At 43.6% G+C, this 21,281-nt stretch overlaps 1 protein-coding gene across 1 annotated transcript in view; it reads right to left on the reverse strand.

Annotated features, from left to right (window-relative positions):
• Positions 1-21,281, reverse strand: part of LOC106605930 (cullin-9) — a 41,886-nt gene that overhangs the window by 1,681 nt on the left and 18,924 nt on the right. The window contains exons 7-39 of the mRNA XM_045720225.1: positions 19,641-20,040; positions 19,228-19,420; positions 18,925-19,126; positions 18,531-18,724; positions 18,209-18,405; positions 17,740-17,977; positions 17,428-17,533; positions 17,080-17,307; positions 16,773-16,863; positions 16,332-16,503; positions 15,907-16,012; positions 15,700-15,795; positions 15,405-15,580; positions 15,190-15,323; positions 14,860-15,045; positions 14,531-14,560; positions 14,111-14,247; positions 13,723-13,905; positions 13,344-13,501; positions 13,028-13,229; positions 12,676-12,847; positions 7,728-7,873; positions 7,479-7,608; positions 7,008-7,210; positions 6,584-6,837; positions 5,388-5,763; positions 2,919-3,059; positions 2,539-2,703; positions 2,135-2,298; positions 1,898-1,991; positions 1,502-1,687; positions 262-379; positions 7-140 (exon numbers count right to left, since the gene is read on the reverse strand). Coding sequence (XP_045576181.1) covers positions 7-140; positions 262-379; positions 1,502-1,687; positions 1,898-1,991; positions 2,135-2,298; positions 2,539-2,703; positions 2,919-3,059; positions 5,388-5,763; positions 6,584-6,837; positions 7,008-7,210; positions 7,479-7,608; positions 7,728-7,873; positions 12,676-12,847; positions 13,028-13,229; positions 13,344-13,501; positions 13,723-13,905; positions 14,111-14,247; positions 14,531-14,560; positions 14,860-15,045; positions 15,190-15,323; positions 15,405-15,580; positions 15,700-15,795; positions 15,907-16,012; positions 16,332-16,503; positions 16,773-16,863; positions 17,080-17,307; positions 17,428-17,533; positions 17,740-17,977; positions 18,209-18,405; positions 18,531-18,724; positions 18,925-19,126; positions 19,228-19,420; positions 19,641-20,040 — 5,712 coding nt within the window. The remainder of the gene's footprint in view (positions 1-6; positions 141-261; positions 380-1,501; positions 1,688-1,897; positions 1,992-2,134; positions 2,299-2,538; positions 2,704-2,918; positions 3,060-5,387; positions 5,764-6,583; positions 6,838-7,007; positions 7,211-7,478; positions 7,609-7,727; positions 7,874-12,675; positions 12,848-13,027; positions 13,230-13,343; positions 13,502-13,722; positions 13,906-14,110; positions 14,248-14,530; positions 14,561-14,859; positions 15,046-15,189; positions 15,324-15,404; positions 15,581-15,699; positions 15,796-15,906; positions 16,013-16,331; positions 16,504-16,772; positions 16,864-17,079; positions 17,308-17,427; positions 17,534-17,739; positions 17,978-18,208; positions 18,406-18,530; positions 18,725-18,924; positions 19,127-19,227; positions 19,421-19,640; positions 20,041-21,281) is intronic.

The raw sequence follows: 21,281 nt of genomic DNA on the forward strand, positions 1-21,281 counted from the left end.
CCCTACCTGGGTCGAGTGTTGTAGAATGGCCACCAGACGCTCCTGAATGCGGCGGATGAGTTCCAAGCCAGTGTTGAGGTGCTCAGGCTTCAGGAGACGGACGCAGGACGCTAGATCAGTGCACTGCAACAGGGTCTCCTCTGGGGGGGTGGAAAACACACAGACGATGATAACTTATCCATGATGCTTGAAACATCCTCAACAGCAATCTGCCTTGACAAAATCTTACAATGATTTTCCTAGAATTCATGAAGGTCTTACCCAACAGGATCTGTAGGGCATTGGTGTGAAGCTCCAGGGCTTCCATTTGCTGCTCCATCACATCCATCTTCTCAGTGTCCTGGTTGTAGTAGCTGTACACACAAGAGTAGGCCAGCACCTACATGGCAGTCAGGCAAGAGGTCCATATTAGTCATATGGATACTTTTTGAATACTAACAAGGTTCATTGTGAACCTTGTATGCAGGGGTGAAAATAGATTTAATTTCTTACCGGTACGGGAAACCCAAGTGAGCGCACACTTTTTTTCAATACTACAGAAATTACAGGGTAGCCTACTCTGCAGACACTGACAAACCAATCAATAAAAACGCAATCATATATTTGGCATTTGCAGCGTGCACTGCCCAAATTGTGGGTCCTTCCGACTGTAGACTATGCAATAGAAAACAAATCGACAGCTTTTATATTTTTTAGATGCTAATGATTCTCTATGGCAAATCATGCTTTCTGGTGTAGTAGCCTATTTACAATGATTATATTGATTTCTTTATAGACAGGAATATGTAATTCAATTTACTTTAAGGAAAGCTTTTCTTCCCCTAGCCTTATGGACATGCCGCCTATGCCTTTTAAATGGGGCAGAAACACAACCAGTCACTGTGTTTCATCTGATTGTTAAATGGTCATTTAACAATGGCGCTCCTGTAGGCTACGCGCACATTCGTCCACTCACAAAATAATTTCAGCATCCAAACCAACAGTGCACTGTGAACCCACTATTTGATGAATGGAAAGAGATGGTTACAAAACACCTACGTGTATTGTAATAACATTCTGCGATTGTCATTGGGCCTACACTTGTAGCCTGAATTGATGCATCCACTGTTATCCACGCACGCCTCGGTCACTCATCTCCACAAAATGTAACTGTTCTCCTCAAACCACAATGCATTTTGGAGCGTATGCCACTCGGTTTCCAGTCAATTCGTTAATTTGTCATGCGGCTGACCTGCAGTAAGGTTAAATAATGGTGTAATAGCCTATAGTTTTTTGGGTATGTTGTATGAATTGTGATAGGCTCATGTTTTACCGGTACGACTTACCACTATTTATTTTCCCAGGACGCAGTACCAGACCACCTTACTTTTACCCCGACTTGTATGTGAAATCACATGCTGATTGATTTTTCCAAAATGCTCTTTAACACAAGAGACACTGTATTGCTTCAATGTCGCTACAGATTAGTTGGTTCTTTTCCTATTTGTTTACTCCCTCTTACCTTGCGAGCTTGAGCGAGTACTTTGCAGGCATCAATAACAAACGTCAAGGACTTCATCTGCAGTGCTTCATTGATGGAGGAGACTTTGCTCTCCAGATTGATGGCGAAGTCCTTGGCCTGGTTGTGGAAAGTGCATCTCTCGTTGTAGTCTTGGAATTTCTTTTCCTGCCTTGCTGCTTTACTCACCTGCAGACAGAAAAAATGTATCACTGCATTGGAACTCAGAGCTTTTGTTTATTACAGAGTTTTGTATTAAAGTATGTAGGTTTAGATTGGACATGGCTGATCATGTCACAAACCAAAGGGGAAAATACTCTGCAATTTACAGAAACCCTTTGCATTTGTTTTAAATCTTATGAAGCACAAACTTAATTTCATCAAGTCATATGGACTCACCATAGCTGAGCAGTTGTAGTAATCTTTGTGGGTTGGTTTCCATGGCTTAAGACACCTCCAGCAAAATCCATGGTTACATTTGGCACAGGTCATACTGAAAAGAAAAAGGAGAGTGGCAGTAACAGCGATGCCTATAAATCCCTACAACATACTTCTGGTAAACCTTGAAATGGTTTGATGGGAAAAAAGACAGAACAGGGCTGAGGATTAAAACGGGTCCAGTAGCTTTATACTTACTGAAGGCAGCCTTCGTTCTTCTCTATCTGGGCCTGGCAGCTGGGGCAGCGTTTGGAGATGAGTTTGGCAAGGTGCTTACTTTGGGCTTCCATGGTCATACCCTCGTAGTAGCCACCATCATCCATCCACTGGGACATGTGACTGCAGCTGGCTGGGTAGTGAGCCTGGGGGAGATGGTGGAGGTTAAGCTGTACTCTGTGCTTGCTTGAGTGTCTGGAAAAATATGTATAGATAGATGGATTTACCCTACACCAAGTTTGATCGCTAACCATATAAATAAGGATTTCTGATTCAATAACATTTAAGTAAAAAAATATTACAAATAAAGTAAAACATTTTCACTAAAGCCCAAAAACACAAATGAAGACATGAAGCTGTGTACTGTATGACAGCTCAGCGCTAACCTCTGGGAAGTTGCAGCTAAAGCAGGAGGACCAGCAGCACTTTGAGCAGGTGCCCATGCTGCCGATGTTCTCCTTGCACAAGATCTGGTCACAGCCCAGGGGGTTGGTGCACCAGGTCAGGTTGGAGCAGCACTCCACGTAGCCCCGGAGGAGCGCGTTCTCATACTGGAGGGGAAACGGAGGACAGGAGTGGAGGGGCTCAATGAAAGGATAGGTACTGCTGTTTTAAACTCACGAGAAGCAAACAAACATTGTAAAACTGGACAGAACTGTCCATGCTAAACTGAGCCAGCACTTCATATGACAACTAGACTAATGTGATGTAATGTTTTGGGTTAAAATAAGTGTGTTTCTCTCATTGAGCTGTGTGGGGGACAGACCTTGGCGATAGTGTCTTTGTCGGTCAGGATGTTGAAGAAGAACTGAGAAGTAGGTTGCGCACGGCAGTCTGTGATTGGACAGTTGCAGTTCATCACCAGGTTCTGCTCAATCCTGGCCGTGAGGTACTCCTGCCAGCAAGACTGAAGGAAAAATACAGGGCCTTTAGAAAGTATTCAGACCTCGACTTTTTACACATTTTGCTAAGTTACAGCCTTCTGAAATGTATTAAAAAAACGATTTCCTAAGCAATCTACACACAATACCCCATAATGACAAAGTGAAAACAGGTTTAGAAATTTTGCTAATTTATTAAAAACAAAAATACCTTATTTACATAAGTATTCAGACCCTTTGCTATGATAATCAAAATTGAGCTCAGGTGCATCCTGTTTCCATTGATCATCTTTGGGATGTTTCTACAACTTGATTGGAGTCCACCTGTGGTAAATTCAATTGAATGGACATGATTTGGAAAGGCACACAGCTGTCTATATAAGGTCCCACAGTTGACATTGCATGTCAGAGCAAAAACCAAGCCATGTGGTCGAAGGAATTGTCCGTAGAGCTCCGAGACAGGATTGTGTTGAAGCACAGATCTGGGGAAGGGTAAAACATTTCTGCAGCATTGAAGGTCCCCATCATTCTTAAATGGAAGTTTGGATCCAGCAAGACTCTTCCTAGAGCTGGCCGCCCGGTCAAACTGAGAAATCGGGGGAGGGGGGCTTTGGTCAGGGAGGTGACCAAGAACCCGATGGTCACTGACAGAGCTCCAGAGTTCCTCTGTGAAGATGGGAGAACCTTCCAGAAGGACAACCATCTCTGCAGCACTCCACCAATTAGTCCTTTATGGTAGAGTGGCGAGATGGAAGCCACTCCTCAGTAAAAGGCACATGACACAAGCCCACTTGGAGTTTGTCAAAATGCACCTAATGAGAAATAACATTCCCTTGTCTGATGAAACCAATATTTAACTATTGAATGCCAACGGTGAAGCATGGTTGTGGCAGCATCATGCTGTGGGGATGTTTTTTCAGCAGCAGGCACTGGGAAACTAGTTAGGATTGAGGGAAAGATGAACGGAGCAAAGTACAGAAAGATCCTTGATGAAAACCTGCTCCACAGCGCTCAGGACCTCAGACTGGGGCAAAGGTTCACCTTCCAACAAGACAACGACCCTACGCAGACAGCCAAGACAACGCAGGATTGGCTTCAGGACAAATCTCAATGTCCTTGAGTGGCCCAACCAGAGCCCGGACTTGAACGCGATCAAACATCTCTGGAGAGAACTGAAAAGAGCTGTGCAGCAACATTCCCCATCCAACCTGACAGAGCTTGAGAGGATCTGCAGAGAAGAATGGGAGAAACTCCCGAAATACAGGTGTGCCAAGCTTGTAGCATCCTAACCAAGAACACTCGAGGCTGTAATCGCTGCCAAAAGGTGCTTCAACAAAGTACTGAGTAAAGGGTCTGAATACTTACGTAAATGTAATATATTTTTATTTATTTATAAAAAATAAAAACATTTTTTCTTTGTCATTATGGGGTATTGTGTATAGATTGATGTGGACAAAAAAAAAAACTATTTCATTATAGAATAAAGGCTATAACGTAGCAAAATGTGGAAAAAGTCAAGGGGTCTGAATACTTTCCAAAGGCACCGTAAATAATCATCAAATGAGTCCTTTGACAAACTGTACACATGAATTAGGAGAAGATGTTACTACTCAGTATGTACAGTGTAATTCATCCTTAACCCCCTAGAGTTGATTCTCACGTAACGTCTGTAGAGTCCCAACAGTTTGACATACAAACTATTTTGACCACTATGGAAAGGTGGAGACTTTCACGTACACGATGGTGGTCACCGACCCCCACAAGTGTCAGAGGACTCGTCTGAAGTCAGTACCAATGAAATGCAAATTTCTGTTTGTAGTGTCCAAACAGTTGGCTACAAACTAATGTGACCCACTACAGAAAGGGTCACAGGACTCGTCTGAAGGTAACCGGTAATGTTTATTAAAAAAAAATATATATTTTTAAAAAAAAATGGAAGTTTGAAGGTAGTTTTATGCCTAACCAAAAAAGGAGTTAAATGTGTAAAAAAAATATTTCCTGAGCTTTCTTATATCGCCTAGATAAGACAAACACTTAAAATCTTGTTTCTTATGATTTGGTTTTTGACTGTCTTTTTTTTACCATTAATGAATGTGTTATTCAATGCGTTTCTCTGGGCTATAGTAGTAACTAACAAATTCAATATTTCTTCAAATCAATATTTTATTCCTGAAGGGGTACTGAAATTCAGAATCAAATAGCTAAATGATCTATAGTATGACCATCTTAAAACAATTCCATGTCAGCTTAGAACCCTCGCTCCCCAACAGCTTAGACTTTAGAATTAAAGTATCCGTGCAAGAGTTTTTTAAAGAAGTTTGAAAAGAGGTAGAAAAATCTGTAAGGTGACTGACCCGGCAGCAGTAGTGCATGCAGCAGAGGGTGGGGGCGGGCTCTGCCTCCCCTGATTGGGAGATGAGGCACACGGGGCAGCTGGCCACGGGGCTAGGGGGCGGCTGGGGGTTCAGGCCCTTTAGCCCGGCAGCCAAAACCAGGGAGTCTGGGTCGTCTGTGTAGCGCTGGATCAGCACGTCCACGTTCCACTTGCAGTGGACCAGCAGGTGCTCAGCCTGGTCCAGGTCCAAACTCAGAGTGCCAGAGACCTGCTGGACAGTGCGCTGCATCAGCTGCCGGACTTCCTCCTGGTTCATGGTCCGGCCCATGGACAACAGGACAGCCTCCAGGACTCCATCTTCTGCACTCGGAGGGGCTGCAATGATGCCTTCCAGGCTGCAGGAGGAGACACAGTGGGTCACAAGGGTACTTACAACTATGGAAATCTTAACTTCTTAAAAGTGAGGGTGTCAATGTATGATTACATTGGAAATGCTCTCCTTTAAGAGAACAAGCATGTGTTATTTAAAGTGAGTAACCATAACATCCTTATAGATAAGCTAAATTTAGTCATCAGGTTCGTGATAACTGTGATTTTAATGACTGAGTGACTAATTTTGGAATCTTCGTTAGAAAATATCTCACCCCATACAACATTTCTAGACTATTTCATTATAACACAAAGAAAGCAACAAACATGGTTCAAAGTTGATCAATTTTCTTTATTTATAATAAAACATTCACTAGCATATTTTGCCTGTTTCTGAACATATTGTGTAAGAGCCTAGATTATTTTTATGTTGCATTATCGTTTGAGTAGAGAGCCCTGGTTTTCTTGGAAAGTAATGGCTTAGATGAACAGCATCAGTGGTCATCCTGAATATGAAATGACTGACATTGGTGGGCATTGCCATGCAGCCATAGTTTAGGTCAAAGTGCATTTAAAAGCTTAAGTAGGACAGAACGAGAACATATGTCACAAATACGTGCTGTAACAGGACTGAAGACCTCATCCCAATTGGTTATTTATTAAAGCATTTATCCGATGCCTAAGGCAGTGGGACATAAATGGAAAAGGCCTGTTAATATAGTCTACTCTCCTTCCCTACCATTCAAAAACCAAACTAGCCCCGAGATACAGAATCTCCCCAAAGGCCACACCAGCCATCCACATTAAAATTCATTCCCCCTACTAGGTCAAGGCCAGTCCGCACACCTGATGTCAGCGTTGCTGCTGCTGGGGTTATTCTTCAGCTCAGCCTTGCTGAAGGAGAAATGCGCTTGGCCCTTCTGGGGAGTGGAGGGGTCCTCGGGCAGGAACTCCACGATGTGGGGGCTGTCCTCGTTGCGCCTGATGTAGCCCTTGCTGATGACATGCATGACGCAGGACAGCACGTCTGTAGTGCTGCAGCTGAAACGAACTGAGCCCGGGGAACGAGTCGCCTCTCGCTTCTGACACGTGTCCAACACCTGGGGGAGGACAAGTGAGAAAAGTAGTACATAAGACACCAGCTGCTAGTATCTGGCCCATCAAATAAAGCTGGTCCTGAACCACGGAGGGATGGACGTCTATACTACCACTACATAGGATCAGTTGAGGATCTCCATTGGTTACACATGAAAAAGGAACATGGCCTTACTCTGAACACCAGGTTGTCTATGTGCATCTCTTTCTCAGCCTTCATGATCTGGATGATGATGCAGTAGATGAAGTTCCTCTTCCTCTCCAGCGAGCGGGCAGCATCCTCATCCACATTCAAGTAGGTCTGCTTGGGCAGCAGGTAGCAATAGCTGTGGTTTTCCAAACTCTGAGACAGAGCTTTTTTGTTCAATCTCAGGACTCCTATGGGCAGAGGACAAAACTATACATTCAGTGCGACTCCAATGACAAATGCCAACAGTAATTTCAAAATGGTCACTAAAATATAATCTAACTGGGGAACAATGCAGGAGAAGGAGTCTCAGTAAAAAAATGTTGTTTTTTTAAAAAGTGTAAATGCAATGTCACAAAATCTGATGGATTACAAGGATCAACAGAAGCTCCATAGAATATTTGTGAAAGGCTCAGAGAGAAAGAGCTAGCCAGGGGAAGACAAAGAGCAGGAGCTCACCCTTCACAAGATCGTTGTCAGGGCTGTCTTGGGTGAGAATGCCCTTCCCTGCAGTGAGGGGAGACAGAGCATGGGCCAGCATTGTCGGGGAGAGGCCTGTGGCCTGCTGAAGAGCCTCCACAGATACATCCTGAAATAAAATACAACAGGAGGTAGTATCAGAGACAACAGCCCATTGTCAATGGAGAAAATGTAATACTTCAACTCCCCATAGTGCATTGCACTGTACCCCCCCGGTCATCAAGTTACCGCTTGGTGGTTGAACTGCAGGAGGATGTACATCTGCAGGGTGGAGACGTAGAGAGTGCAGGAACCGTAGCGCAGCTCTGCATGGCCCAGCCACGTCCACTGTAGACGCCGGGGCTTACTGTGGGTCAGATTGTACATGCACTGGCCTGCAGACAAACACATACCACTCAACGTTTAGGCTCAAGCACTTTTGTTCTGAAATATGCCATTGTAACAGACTGGTTCTGATGAGATTTTGGCATATGTGACTTGTTTCAGGAAACTAGGCATATGTCGCTGAGATAATGGATGTGCTGGACATGCCCATCCAGAGATGATGGGCATGTCCCATTACATGACACATCAAGTTAGCCAGGTGTGTCTGTGGGTGATTACGATCATCTATTGTATTTCATGAACATGTATACATGTCTAGACAATAGTGAGTTTGGATTGGTCTGCCATGTAGCATGCTTCTGTCTATAACGTGAGCTGTTCAGTATGTGTTGACAGTCCTTTCTACCATGTTTTTTTTTGTTGAAAGATAACATTAGCCATCGAGAACTACAAAAGTTTTTCTACTTTTCTCAACAGCATTGATGCCCTGAATTTAGCAGGCCCTTTCGACAGATCAGTTGGAAAAAGTGATGGGCTACATTCTGCATGCCATGGTAATTGTGAACGGGAGTGACTTGACAACTCTGGCCAAACAAAATGGAGTTCAAATGGTGCCAGTCTGCTATGACGCGTTCAACCATGTATACGGGTAAGAGACTAGCAACATTTTCAGATACAAGTGTCTAATTGTGTGAGAAAGTCATTTTCATTGCAAGTTAAAGCGTACTGTTTGCTAGCAAACTGGCAATAATATTATTACACAAATCATACACGTAACGTTAGCTAGCAAGCTAACGTTACGTGTATGATCTGTGTAGTAATATTATTGGAATCAGAACTCTATTTGCATTGCTAGTTATAGCCTAATGTTAGCTAGCTAACATTGAACCTAGCTAGTTGGTCAGCTTTAGCTACCTGCAGATTCATACTACAGCTATGACAATGTTTGTATTGGTGTTAGTAGTACGAGTTGGGATTACGCCGGTTTATTGTTTAGCCAGCTAGCTACATGTCTAAACAAAAGACTCCACTTTGCCAGATGATTACATGACCCACCAAGTTAGCCAGGTGTGTCTGTGGGTGATTACGTCCATCTATTGTATTTCATGAACATGTATACATGTCTAGACAATAGTGACTCATCCACCTAGCTAGATGTGGCTGGTTATAGCATTTCCTTCAAATGACCTATCAATTTATACAAGCGTGTCAGGTAAGCTTCATCTAATAATTATAAAATATTTTATCCGGACACTGTTTTTAATATTGCTAGTGACCAATGTTCCCTCTAAGCTGCGCGCGCAGTAGCCCCGAGACTGCCGCATAGAAATATCAGCCAACAGCGAGAAGCACGAAATTAAACTTCACTCAACATTCTAGAGCAGTGGTCACCAACCGGTCGATCGCGATCAACTGGTCAATATCCAAGGCATTCCTAGTCGATCAGTAAATATTTATGTAAAAAAAAACATCAGATGCAGGCACCATCAGCCCAGTGAAATAAAAATAAAAGCCAAATATTTAAATGTATTCTCACTCAGCTGTGCTTCACAATTAATAAAAAAAGATGCGCTACCAGCATGATCATATAGCCTACCTCCAATTTTTAAATGCCCTGAACAATACACTCATTGGCGGGCAATTCAAGCAAAGCCAATATGTGGTTTTTAAATTGGTTAATGTTGCAGGCTTACATTTTTTAAGTCGTGTTAAAAAATCTGAGCGGTAGATCTCAGCTTGGGTTTTGACTCCGTGATCTTGACTCAGAAAAGGTTGGTGACCACTGTTCTAGAGTTCTCTGTTAATACCATCAACGTCTCCTTTACTGTGGCAGTTGTGATCGAATCAACGCAATATTAGCCACTTTCAATGCAACATACCAAAACATAATGAACTATCCAAAAGATTTTGTTGTAGGCAGAACGCATAGGAGTAGGATTCTATTGCATTGACATGCACTACTCAGACCGTACTCTACACAGACCGGTGCGGTATAAATAAATCAGAGCTGCAGTAGGCCTATATGCAAATAGACCATTGCCGTACATGGATCAGTGTCATTCACTTCTTGTTTTGAGATCAAAGCAAGAGCTGCATGTAACCACGTGTGCACACTATTTTCATATCCTTTGCTAGTTGGTGAGTTATTATCCCAGTTATAGATAATTTGTAGTCAGCAATAGGGGAGTGATTGCTTCTTACAAGAGAACAAAACGTGTACATTTCTAGACATCTTTGAAAAGCCGGTCAGGTAAAGAGCTCTTTTTGTCTTAAAGGGGCAGTGTTGTATTTTGAGACAGGCTTGAATAAGATAATTAGCCAATAGGCGGAGGGTAGCATAATTTGTCTGATTCTATGTAATAATGGTATGGGAATAATGATGCATTTTATATGGTAAAAGTGGTTACTTTCATCAAACAACATTTTCAATCGCCTCATTGTCTGAAGGACAAGTAGATTAACAGGTTAATGTCAAGCCCTGCATGTTTGTTGTTGTAAGTCTCATGGAATGTAGGCTTACATTGAACACCACACATTGGCTGCTATTGTAGGCTGAATGACAGAACAGCCATTTCCATGTTAAAATATTATGGGATGCATTTTCTCTGTTGTTTTTGATGTAGGCCACTGGTTAAAACTACCTTAACCTGTTGGGGCTAGGGGGCAGTATTTTCACGGCCGGATAAAAAACGTACCCGATTTAAACTGGTTACTACTCTTGCCCAGAAATGAGAAAATGCATATAATTAGTAGATTTGGATAGAAAACACTCTAACGTTCCTAAAACTGTTTGAATGGTGTCTGTGAGTATAACAGAACTCATATGGCAGGCCAAAACCTGAGAAGATTCCATGCAGGAAGTGCCCTGTCTGACAATTTGTTGTCCTTCTGTTGCATCTCTCTCGAAATTACAGCATCTGTGCTGTTACGTGACACTTTAAGGTTTCCATTGCTCTCTAAAGCCTTTAGAAAGCGGAATGACGCGTCTCCTGTCTCTGGGCAAAGTACAGCAGCAGAGTTTGTAAGTGGCCTACCTGGGGACAGTGACACTGGAGATGCGCGTTTCACGAGAGTTCGCCATTTTTTTTTTCTTTCTCTCTTTCAATAAATAAAACGTTGTCCAGTTGGAATATTATCGCTATTTTACGTGAAAAATAGCATAAAAATTGATTTTAAACAGCGTTTGACATGCTTCTAAGTACGGTAATGGAATATTTTGACATTTTTTTGTCACGAAATGCGCTCGCGCGTTACTCTTCGGATAGTGACCTGAACGCACGAACAAAACGGAGGTATTTGGAACCAAAATATTTGTTGTTGAAGTAGAAGTCCTGGGAGTGCATTCTGACGAAGATCAGCAAAGGTAATCCAATTTTTCTAATAGTAATTCTGAGTTTAGTTTGTCCCAAACTTGGTGGGTGTCAAATTAGCTAGCCGTGATGGCTGAGCTATGTACTCAGAATATTGCAAAATGTGCTGTCACCAAAAAACTATTTTAAAATCTGACATAGCGTTTGCATAAAGGAGTTCTGTATCTATAATTCTTAAAATAATTGTTATGTATTTTGTCAACGTTTATCATGAGTAATTTAGTAAATTCACAGGAAGTTTTCGGTGGGTATGCTAGTTCTGAACATCACATGCTAATGTAAAAAGCTGTTTTTTGATATAAATATGAACTTGATTGAACAGAACATGCATGTATTGTATAACATAATGTCCTAGGAGTGTCATCTGATGAAGATCAGAGGTTAGTGCTGCATTTAGCTGTGGTTTTGGTTTTTGTGACATATAGGCTTGCTTTGAAAATGGCTGTGTGATTATTTTTGGCAGGGTACTCTCCTGACGTAATCTAATGTTTTGCTTTCGCTGTAAAAGCCTTTTTGACAACGGACAATGTGGTTAGATTAACGAGAGTCTTATCTTTCAAATGGTGTAAAATAGTCATATGTTTGAGAAATTGAAGTTATAGCATTTTTGAGGCATTTGTATTTCGCGCCATGCGATTCCACTGGCTGTTGAATAGGGTGGGACGCAAACGTCCCACTGGCCCAGAGAGGTTAAAGCAGGAACAGCCTCAGTGTTCACAGTAAACGTGCGCTGGAAGTTGCACAGAATTTTCACAACGTTCAAGTTTGCGCTCAGCAGACCTGAAATTTGCTCAGCGGTTAATTTTCTTTTAATTTTGGGGGGACGACGACATTGCAAGTAACAATTTCACTGTACTGTTTACACCTTCTGTATCCAGTGCATGTAACAAATAAACTTGGATGTTATTTGATAGTGTGTGTTTACCAGGGACGCTAATGTGAAGAACATGACCTGCACGAAAGTCAGATTAGGATATAGGCCAAGGACTAGATAAGTGTATTTTACATGGATTCTTTCCTTATTGTAGGATACTACTTTTAACACTTAGTCTTGAAATATTTGGTTGTTTACTAAACTACTTACTCTGTTCAGCACATGGTCTCACACGTCAAGCCTTAAAGAGATAGGTGGGGCTAAGGCTTAAGAGGGTGGGAACGATGCTGAATGGGTGTAGACAAAGAGCTCTCCAGTAGGTGTACCAAAACATCCAAGGGCCATTTTCTCAAAAGTGGTGTTAAAAGTTAACTTTTAAAGCAGAATTACTTTCCCATTGTTCCTCAACTGTAGTGTATGATACCATTTTCTAGCTGAGTCTCTTTTATCCAATATATAAAAAAAAGTACACATTTTTTGGGGCTACATAAGACCAAATCGAGGCAGCCAGTCACATATGAGAAATATTAAAATACATCAATATGAGGCAAACAAATTATTGCATACAACCAAACTTTTTGAAAAGAGATAACCGAAGGGGACTGACTGTTAGAGTAGAAGTCCGTGAACTCTGCCAGGTAGGTGCAGAGCTGCTTGGGGAAGTATCTGCTGTGGTTGTCCATGTAGCAGGGGGAGGAGACAGCCCAGCAGCGAGGAGACAGGATCAGCACCTTCACCTCACTCTCCTCCTCAGGCTCCGACGGCTGATCATCCATCATCTGTAGCACAGCAACGGACAAAAATAGTTTATGTTATGGGTTGGATTCCCATGAGCCCATATCACATTGTAACATGTGTATGCTGCTTTGGAAACAAGCATCAGCTATATATATATAAAAAAGAATAAAGGAAAAACATTGCAGGGCCTGATACAATAGTGGTTCTCATCCTCTGCTCACCTCCTCGTCGACATCCTGAAGGGTCTTGTCCAGCTGCTGGAGGCGGTAGAGGTGGAACTCCTGCTGCAGCTCCTCAGACTCACTCAGGTTCTTCAGCATCTGCTGGGGGAAGCGGTTGGGGAAGCAGGTGCCTATCTGCATTATGACAGCACTCTCCAGCCACACCTTGCCCTGGCCTAGCAGCCTGTCACCCAGGTAGTACCTGTGGAGGAGGAAATGAGATGGATTGAGACTCGGGTACAATATGGTCCTTTTCAGAATGATAAATGGTGTTAGGTTGACCTTACCAACTACAGGGATAGAAATGTGGACTTACCTGTAAAAGTGCTCAAAGGTGTTGGCCAGCTCCAGGCCGGAGAGGAAGAGCATGGGTTCTAGGAACTGCTGCAACTGGTTAAGAGTCTCCACGTTGCCAGAGTCCACTCCACTCTCCTGGATCATCAAGTCGATGTACTGGGCAAACCGCTCGCTCACCTGCAAAACACAAGAGATGGAGAATTCAACCTACACAAAGAGCAGTGATCTGGAGAATAGATGTGTTACCGGTGCACTGCCGGGTCATGTTCATTAGGTACTAAACAGAAGAAAAATGACTGGAACGGGGAAAAACAGTGCGTTTTCCGTTGTTTGCCCTAATATGACCCAAGTAGTATTGAGTATAGGTCGTCTAATATAGGTAGTCTAGTATAACTCACGTGCATGGCGGTGAGGATGGAGAGCTGTAGGAGAGCAGCAGAGAAGCCGTGGCGGAGAGCCAGCACAAACGCTGTCTGTTGGCCAAACAGCTCCTCCATGGCATTCTTCAGACGGAGGTACATGTTCCTGTAGCGCTCCACAAAGTCTGGCAGGCTGCACGTTGAGTCCAAAAACTTCTTAACCTGTTAAACATGTGTCAAGTCATCACTCCAAAAGTTATTTATCTATGAGTTCCAACTTTGAAATCTTGCCAAAGACTCATTTAGTGATGCCATCTTGACTCAAACATTTTGTTTAGAGTTACTACACCAACTTACTTCAAGGACATTAGATCAGAGTAGGTTTATAATGGGCCTCAGCGTTTTTAGAGCAATAGGAGTGGCTTACCTGTCTCTGTACAACGCCCTGCCAACACAGTGCTATCCCTGCAATACTGCTGGTGTTCTTCATCTTCGGTTTGACAGAGTTGGAGGAGGAGGAAGAGGAGACAGCAGCTACATCTTTGTTCTTTCCCTCTTTTCCATCTGAAAGTAAATGACAATTCAGTTACCTGCTAAACAAAAGGTTTGAGATAAATCAGGGTAAAAACAATCTGCAGCCAAAAACAACAAAATCAATAACACATCGTCCTGATCATTTTCAACTGAAACTGGAGGGTTGCGTGTGGGAGGAAAGCGGAATGTTGCAGTCATTAGTTATATAAAAAAAAATTATAATAAAAAAAAAAATTAAAAATGGGGGTGCCATTGAGCTGGAAGAATAACTTAAAACGAAATGCAGTACATTAGCCTCTAAACTGTTACTTACTCTTTAAATCTTTGCTTCGGTTGATACCTTCTGAAAACAAAAGAAATACCTTGAAATACGGAAGACTTGATGGGTGGTGGCTACCAAATATTGTAAGTATCAATACGCTCGCATTTCCAAATATTATACTACCATGCAAAATCTAGTCTACTAAGACTTATTCTCAGCTCATTTTGATTGGCAATTCCCAGCACCTATTTCCAGGGGCAATAATTGTCAGTTCACTATTCTGAAGGTTGAGAAGCTGGAGAGAGAAAAGACTCATAGCAGCCTTGAGTGTTCATCAGAAGTAAATGCGTGGTAAGGTATAGCGTTACAGGATTACTCACTGCACTTGATGGGCGGCTTGAGCTCCTCTGTGTCCACTCTGCTGGTATCCACATGGACCAGTAGGTGGGTGAGGCGACGAACGCGGGAGTTGAAGATGGCGGCCCGGCTCTTGCAGCGCCTGGCTGACTCTGCGTTGTCAAGGTACTCACTGAGCAGCCAGGAGAGGGGACTGAGGACTTGGGTCTCTGTTGGGAGTGGAGAAGAGAAGCAAGTTATTTGTACTACAACTGACTGAATCTTAGTTGATGAAAATGTATGACTGATAGAAGCTAGCTGAAGTGCGGAAGTGAGTGCACGAGAGAAAGAGTGAGACAGACTCCAAAAGTTACCCGAGATGGTGATGCTCTGTACGATGGGGGTGATGAGGGCCTCCCAGCAGGTTCGTCCCAGAGCCTCCGCTGCCTCGGCATCAGGCAGGAAGCGGTCAGCAAACATCTGCTCATGTCGCAGAGCGCTGTTCAGTCTGCAGAGACACCAGGCCAGGTTAGCACCATCAGGGGGTCAGTGTAGTTTGCAGTACCGTGTATAGTAGAGACAGGCTTACTTGTTGAAGAGCTGCAGCAGCTGGGCCTTGTCCTCCAGGATCTCCTGGCACCAGGTGTGGGCCTTAGTGGTGTAGAAGAGGTAGGTGCGACAGCAGAGCTGCTCCTTGAACACAGGCCAGAAGGTGGGCTTGGGCCCCAGCACCTCAAAGCCATGGACCCTTGTGTCAATGCCACCCTGGTGGGAAGAGCAGGTTCAAAATGTAAAAGGACTCCCTGCTGACCAGGGTTGGGATCAATAACATGTCAATTCAGGAAGTAAACTGAAATTCAAATTTTCATGATTCCACAGCCCACCTGCTGACACCTCTTGATCCTGATCTGCACAATGGACCAGAAGCGGGTTATGCTCTCCAGCAACACAATGCGATTGGCTGAAGGGGGCACATTGACCTGTAAAAACAAAGAGTTGGGTGGGTGAGGGGCTTAAACCTTAAAGACAAGATGGTAAATTTAACCTACTTCCAAAGTTTCCTACTCCTGTCTGCTTATACAGCTACTTACTGTGTTCAGCTCTGTGTTGATGTTTGTGGGGTCGTCTCCTCCAAGTACTACCATGCGGGCAGGCATATAGCTGGAGTCTTCACTGGCCACAAGCACTGCCAATTGCCTGAGTTTAACAAGAAAAGGAGAACATTTACTTACTGTAACTATTGGGAACTTACTGTAAAAAATAAAAAAGTACAAATATCAATGTCATTGACGTAACCACAGCAGTTGTTTAAGAAAGCATGCAGTCTAGCATAATAATCCAGACACATGAACAAGGCAATAACAAACGTTTCGGTATACAGGCATGGTAAAAGTGAGCAACACAGGTGTGGTTCAATTGTCTTACTTTTTTTTTTTAAGTGCAATTTGCATATATCAAGATTAAACATGTCAACATTCTAAACCCTCTGTATGGCCAAAGTGATGTGTGGACGTACCTAATCACCACCCCCTTGTGCATGTAGATGTTGATAAAATGGGAACCTGTGCAGCCATTGGACTCCCAGTACGTTTTGGGGTTCTTGTCAGTGAGCTTGTTGGCTCGATGGTGATTAGAGGAAACCTCCACTTTCTCCCAGCACTTGTCCTCCTTGAGTTCCACACTAGATCCTGTTAAATGGTCACAGACAAAGTATGACATTTTAAGACAAGTTGTACATTAACTTTCAGAAGCTAAATAAAAACTTCAAGGGATGTTTGGTTAAAGTAAATAAAAATCTACCAGTACACTCATTTCTTGATTTTATGAAAAAAAGAATACAAAAGTAATGACATGATTTATTTTAGCACCATTTCTATGCAAGGCTGGTATTCAGTTGTGCTTTGAGTCAGCTAAAAGTGATAGATATATATATATTTTTTTTTTAAAACGCACACACCTTGGCACAGATTGCGCAGAAAGATGTCGAAGAAGGGGATGTTAATTGGTTGGTGGCTTCGCCGATGCTCCTCTATTTGGCCCAAAACCATCTGTATTTGGTTAGAAAGGACAGCACAGATTACAAATGAGCTATTAGCAACAGAGTAGCATGACACTTGCAAGCCAAATGTGGCACCCACTATTGAAGGAACATTTCAAAGACCCACAAGTTAAAAAAAAAAAGAAAATGTATGAGGAATTTTACAATATAAAAACCTAGTCTTGTAACTGACTGAATAGGTAAGATAGTAGAATTTGTATTAAACCTGTATGCAACCAGCCAGAACGCTGGTGGTCATTTTCTTGTAGAGACTGGCGTACTTCTCACAGTCTGTGATCAAGTCCCGCAGCTCTGTGACCAACAGCAGGTTGATACTGTGCTTGTCTAGCGCCTTGACCAGGGCGTCCTTCGTGCCCAGACGACACATCACCACGGCATAGTCTTTGTTCACAGAGGCCAGGCGATACAGGAAGCGGATGAGCAGCTGGACAACCTAGACGAAACAACCTTGCGTCAATTACATAACCATTAATTGAATACGTACCTAAAATAGAAACGTAGAGGATTATAACTACACGCCTTTGGGTTTATAATCATGGAAGATCTTTCCTACCTCACGGTCATTGATGAATGCGGTCATAGAAGACAAGCATGGTTCTATGCTCTCATGCCATGGAAGCAGATCCTCCAGGTAATTGTCCAAGAACTTGTTCAATATTCTACAGGAGAGAATATACAAATGTTTGTGTTAAATTAGTTGTCCTCAGGGCACCATTGAAAATAAAATACATGCATTGCATACATACATAACACGCCCCTTGGAGGTTCATTACACAGTACACTGATGACATGATCTAGGCACTGACATGACATTCCAACAACTAAACCCTGTCGGTAGGCAGCACAACAAGCCCCTCCGTCTCACCTGAGGATGGAGAGCTGCGCGGCCCGGTCAGCTCGGTGCTGGTCCATGAGGCGCACCAGGTCCTGGTAGGTCTCTCGGCTGCGGGTCACCTGGTTGCGCTCCTCCTCTAGCTGGGAGGCGTCGTCGCACAGCAGCTGCTCCAGTGTCAGGATCACCTCCTTGGTTGCCGTCATCTCCTTCAGGCTCACCACCAGCATCTTCAGCTCTGTGTCCTTGAAGTCCAACTCATCCTTTGACTCTGGAAAAAATATCCAGAACAGAATTTATTTATTTAATCTTCTTTGTCCCCATTAGGACATAAGCCCACAAGAAGAGGAAAATAAAATATTCTTCATCATTTATTGTGGGAAGAAGGCTCTATTATAGGAACGCAAGAGGCATGGCAGAAAAAGCATATGTGCAACTAGCTAGCTAGGAACCCCTACACATAACCGGAAGAAGTGTGTTCAGACGAGCAGTGAAATCGTACCTTTCTTCTCCAGCTTGTGGACCATGGAAATGTGGTTGAGGGCAATTATGGCCAGCATGTTCACTGGCCGCGAGGCTGAGAGGCACTTCTTGAGCACAGCGCTGACGTCACAGGCCACCAGCTGTTCCGCCAGGCTCTTACTACTGGAGATCAGCATGATGATCACCAACAGACCGTTCCTCACTGACAACATACACCTGGTAGGAGAGAGAACAGATATCCCTTAGCCGCCACTGTGACATAGCAGCGTCATCATAGGAAACAGTGGAGTTGGGCATGTTACCATCCCCTTTGAGAGCCAGTCGGGGTGTAAAAGACATACCTAGGTGTGTTGAGCATCAGTTCAATGCCAGCGGGGATTGCAGCCAGCAGTCCCTTGGAGCCCTCGGCGGTGGCAGAGCCAATACTGGCAAAGACCCCGAGCATCATGGGTGTGCCAGACTCGGAGAGAGGAAGATAACAGCTGCTCATACTGCCCAGGTCATGCTTACTGGCACCTGTGATAACCATCAGAGTCTAGAGGGAGGAGGGGGAGAAACCAACACACACACTAAGTGTGGACAGAAACATGATAGATAACTACTCCTTCACAGCTGCAGTGTTGTCATGACTTGTCATCCCCTAAAACTATAAGAAAACATGTGCTCTTTCATTACAAAACTAGCTAGATAACAAAACGGGAGTAAAAAAAGAAAAAAAAGTGATTGAGAACTCACAGCCAGAGCGACTTGCTGGACCTGTGGGACAGTGGGGTATTCCTGCATACAGGAGAGGATAGCTTTGACGCCACCTTCAGTGGCGAAGGAGACCCTCCACTCGTACTTGACCATGAGGGCGCGGGTGAGACGCAAGGTGCTGACCACGTTCTCCTTGGGCTGCCCACTCAGTATTTCGACCAAAAACTTCAGGACTTTATCCCTGGGGGGTGGGGGGGGGTCAAAGATCAAGTTGGAGGACACAAAATGTTAGAGTTCAAACGTGACCCTAAGAGAATAGAAGTGTGCAGGCAGCAGCCTTACCGTATGGTCTGGACAGCGTCCGTCCTAAGGGTGCTTCTCTCCTGAGGCCCCTCATCCTCTAGGACCTGGATGATGAACTTGATCCCAGCCAGCTGCTGGACTGGATCTGAGCCACTCTTCTTCATGATGTCAACCACCTCCCCCAGCTTCTCCAGGGCTGTCTTCTTGCCCTGCACCTTGGGGTTGTTAAACACTGGTGGGGAAAACACAAGGCAAAGCATGTTGGAGCAAGAATGGCTGTCATTATTTAAAATCAGGCTAGAGTGCAATAGTGTCAGGTAATAAAAACACCCATGTATTCTTGGGCATGTTTATGGTTTCACTTGTCTTTCTCTGGAAAAAGGTGTTGCCTACAGCTAGAGGCAGTTTGCCAATAACCAAAACAAACAAAGCTCAAACACAGACTGCCACACCTTTCATCTTTTCCTTCAGGTCTTCTGGGTAGTTAGACTCATCTTCCATGGGCAATTCAGACTCCGTGTCGGAGCAATAGTCCGTAGGACTCTCCTTCTTGGGCTTCTTGGACAATGAGCCCATGGCAGAGGAGGAAGAGGCGGCGGCGGTGGCATCAGATGAGGAGTTGCTCCGTCCTCCACCCAGGCCAGAGGATCCGAGGGAGCCATCGGGCAGCAGCTCGTCGTCTTCCAGGCCTCCCCCACCGCGCCGCAGGTAGTGTTTAGAGAAGGCATGGGAGCAGAGCAGGTCCCACAGACATGAGTTTTGCAGGGTCTGCTTCAGGTAGTGGAGAAGCTTCCGGGCCACCTCGCCTGGCACCAACAGCTGGATAAGAGTGGCCTCGTCTACGTCTGACATCTGACAGATTAGAGAGAAGCAAGGCAAAAACATGAAATCTACTCTCAACTTCCATGGGGCTGAGCGTCATGAAAAGAACAGGAAGAGTGAGAGAATTAAAGAGGGATTGGGTGGCAGGGGGGGCTCCATTTTCCCTCGAACATCACTCCAATCAAAAAAACAAATCACATCAAAACACTTAACACAGTATGTGCTTTTAAAACTCACCTCACTGTGATTGCTCAATTTGAAGAAAGGAGTTCAACAATAGGTTGAAACTGAGAGGAAAACATGGTCGTTGTGAATGTTGTTTCAAAGCCTAACAACGAAATGGACAGCACTTTCTAAGGTGAGGATTAATTCAAATCACCACTATATGCATATTGGAGCTTATGCATTAGCCTTTATGAGCCCAAGCCCGAGAAAAAAATTAACTGAATTCAAATAATGATTGTGCTGTTACACAATACATAGCCAACAGCATATTACACCTGGCAGAAAGACATCTTTGGTCTAGCCTAAATTAAACAAATTCAGATTTAGCCTACACTTAGTGAATGTATTTTATAGTGAATATATTTTTATATTTCCATAATAGACTGACACATTACCTTTAGCAACAGAATATCTCACCACTATGAGTTTCCATCTCCTCCCCCCTCTCCTTCATTCCTTTCTCCAGCGCGCAGAGAGGGGCTGTCAGTTTAATGAGATATGTTTTGTTGTGAAAACATTTAACTATCAATGTTCCCTGAACAGATTTCCCTTGGTTTCCTAAAATTAAACACTGGGTAGCTGCAGGAACAAACACCCGCAATAACATCTGCGAAATATGTGTATGTGACCAATAAAATTTGATTTGAATAGGGTTGGAGCGCCATGGCATACAACGTTTGGGCAGAATATCTCCTGTTGACAGCAAAATTACCGGAGTAGCCTACTCAACATGAGTGAAAAACATACCCGCGGGGAAGTGGCTTCCATTCGCTACTCCAGGGCATCCGGATGACACACCTTTTGTGTCTTGCCCATTTAATAAAAATGGGCCATTCAAGTAAAGACCAGATTAAATTGAGAACAGTCTGATGGGTGAAAACATGATCACTTGAGAGAACATGTGCAGCCTGAGGCAAGGAACAGAGTGCAAGTTTTTTTTGGGGGACTTTCTCAAAATCATCAATAGCCTATAGGTTGCATCATGCAGCTCATATCTTGTGATTTCTAAGGCATTTTAAGGTTTGTATCACTCACAACTAAAGTTG

This window comes from Salmo salar, chromosome ssa01 (assembly GCF_905237065.1).
Source record: "Salmo salar chromosome ssa01, Ssal_v3.1, whole genome shotgun sequence".
In the NCBI taxonomy this organism is placed as follows: Eukaryota; Metazoa; Chordata; class Actinopteri; order Salmoniformes; family Salmonidae; genus Salmo; species Salmo salar.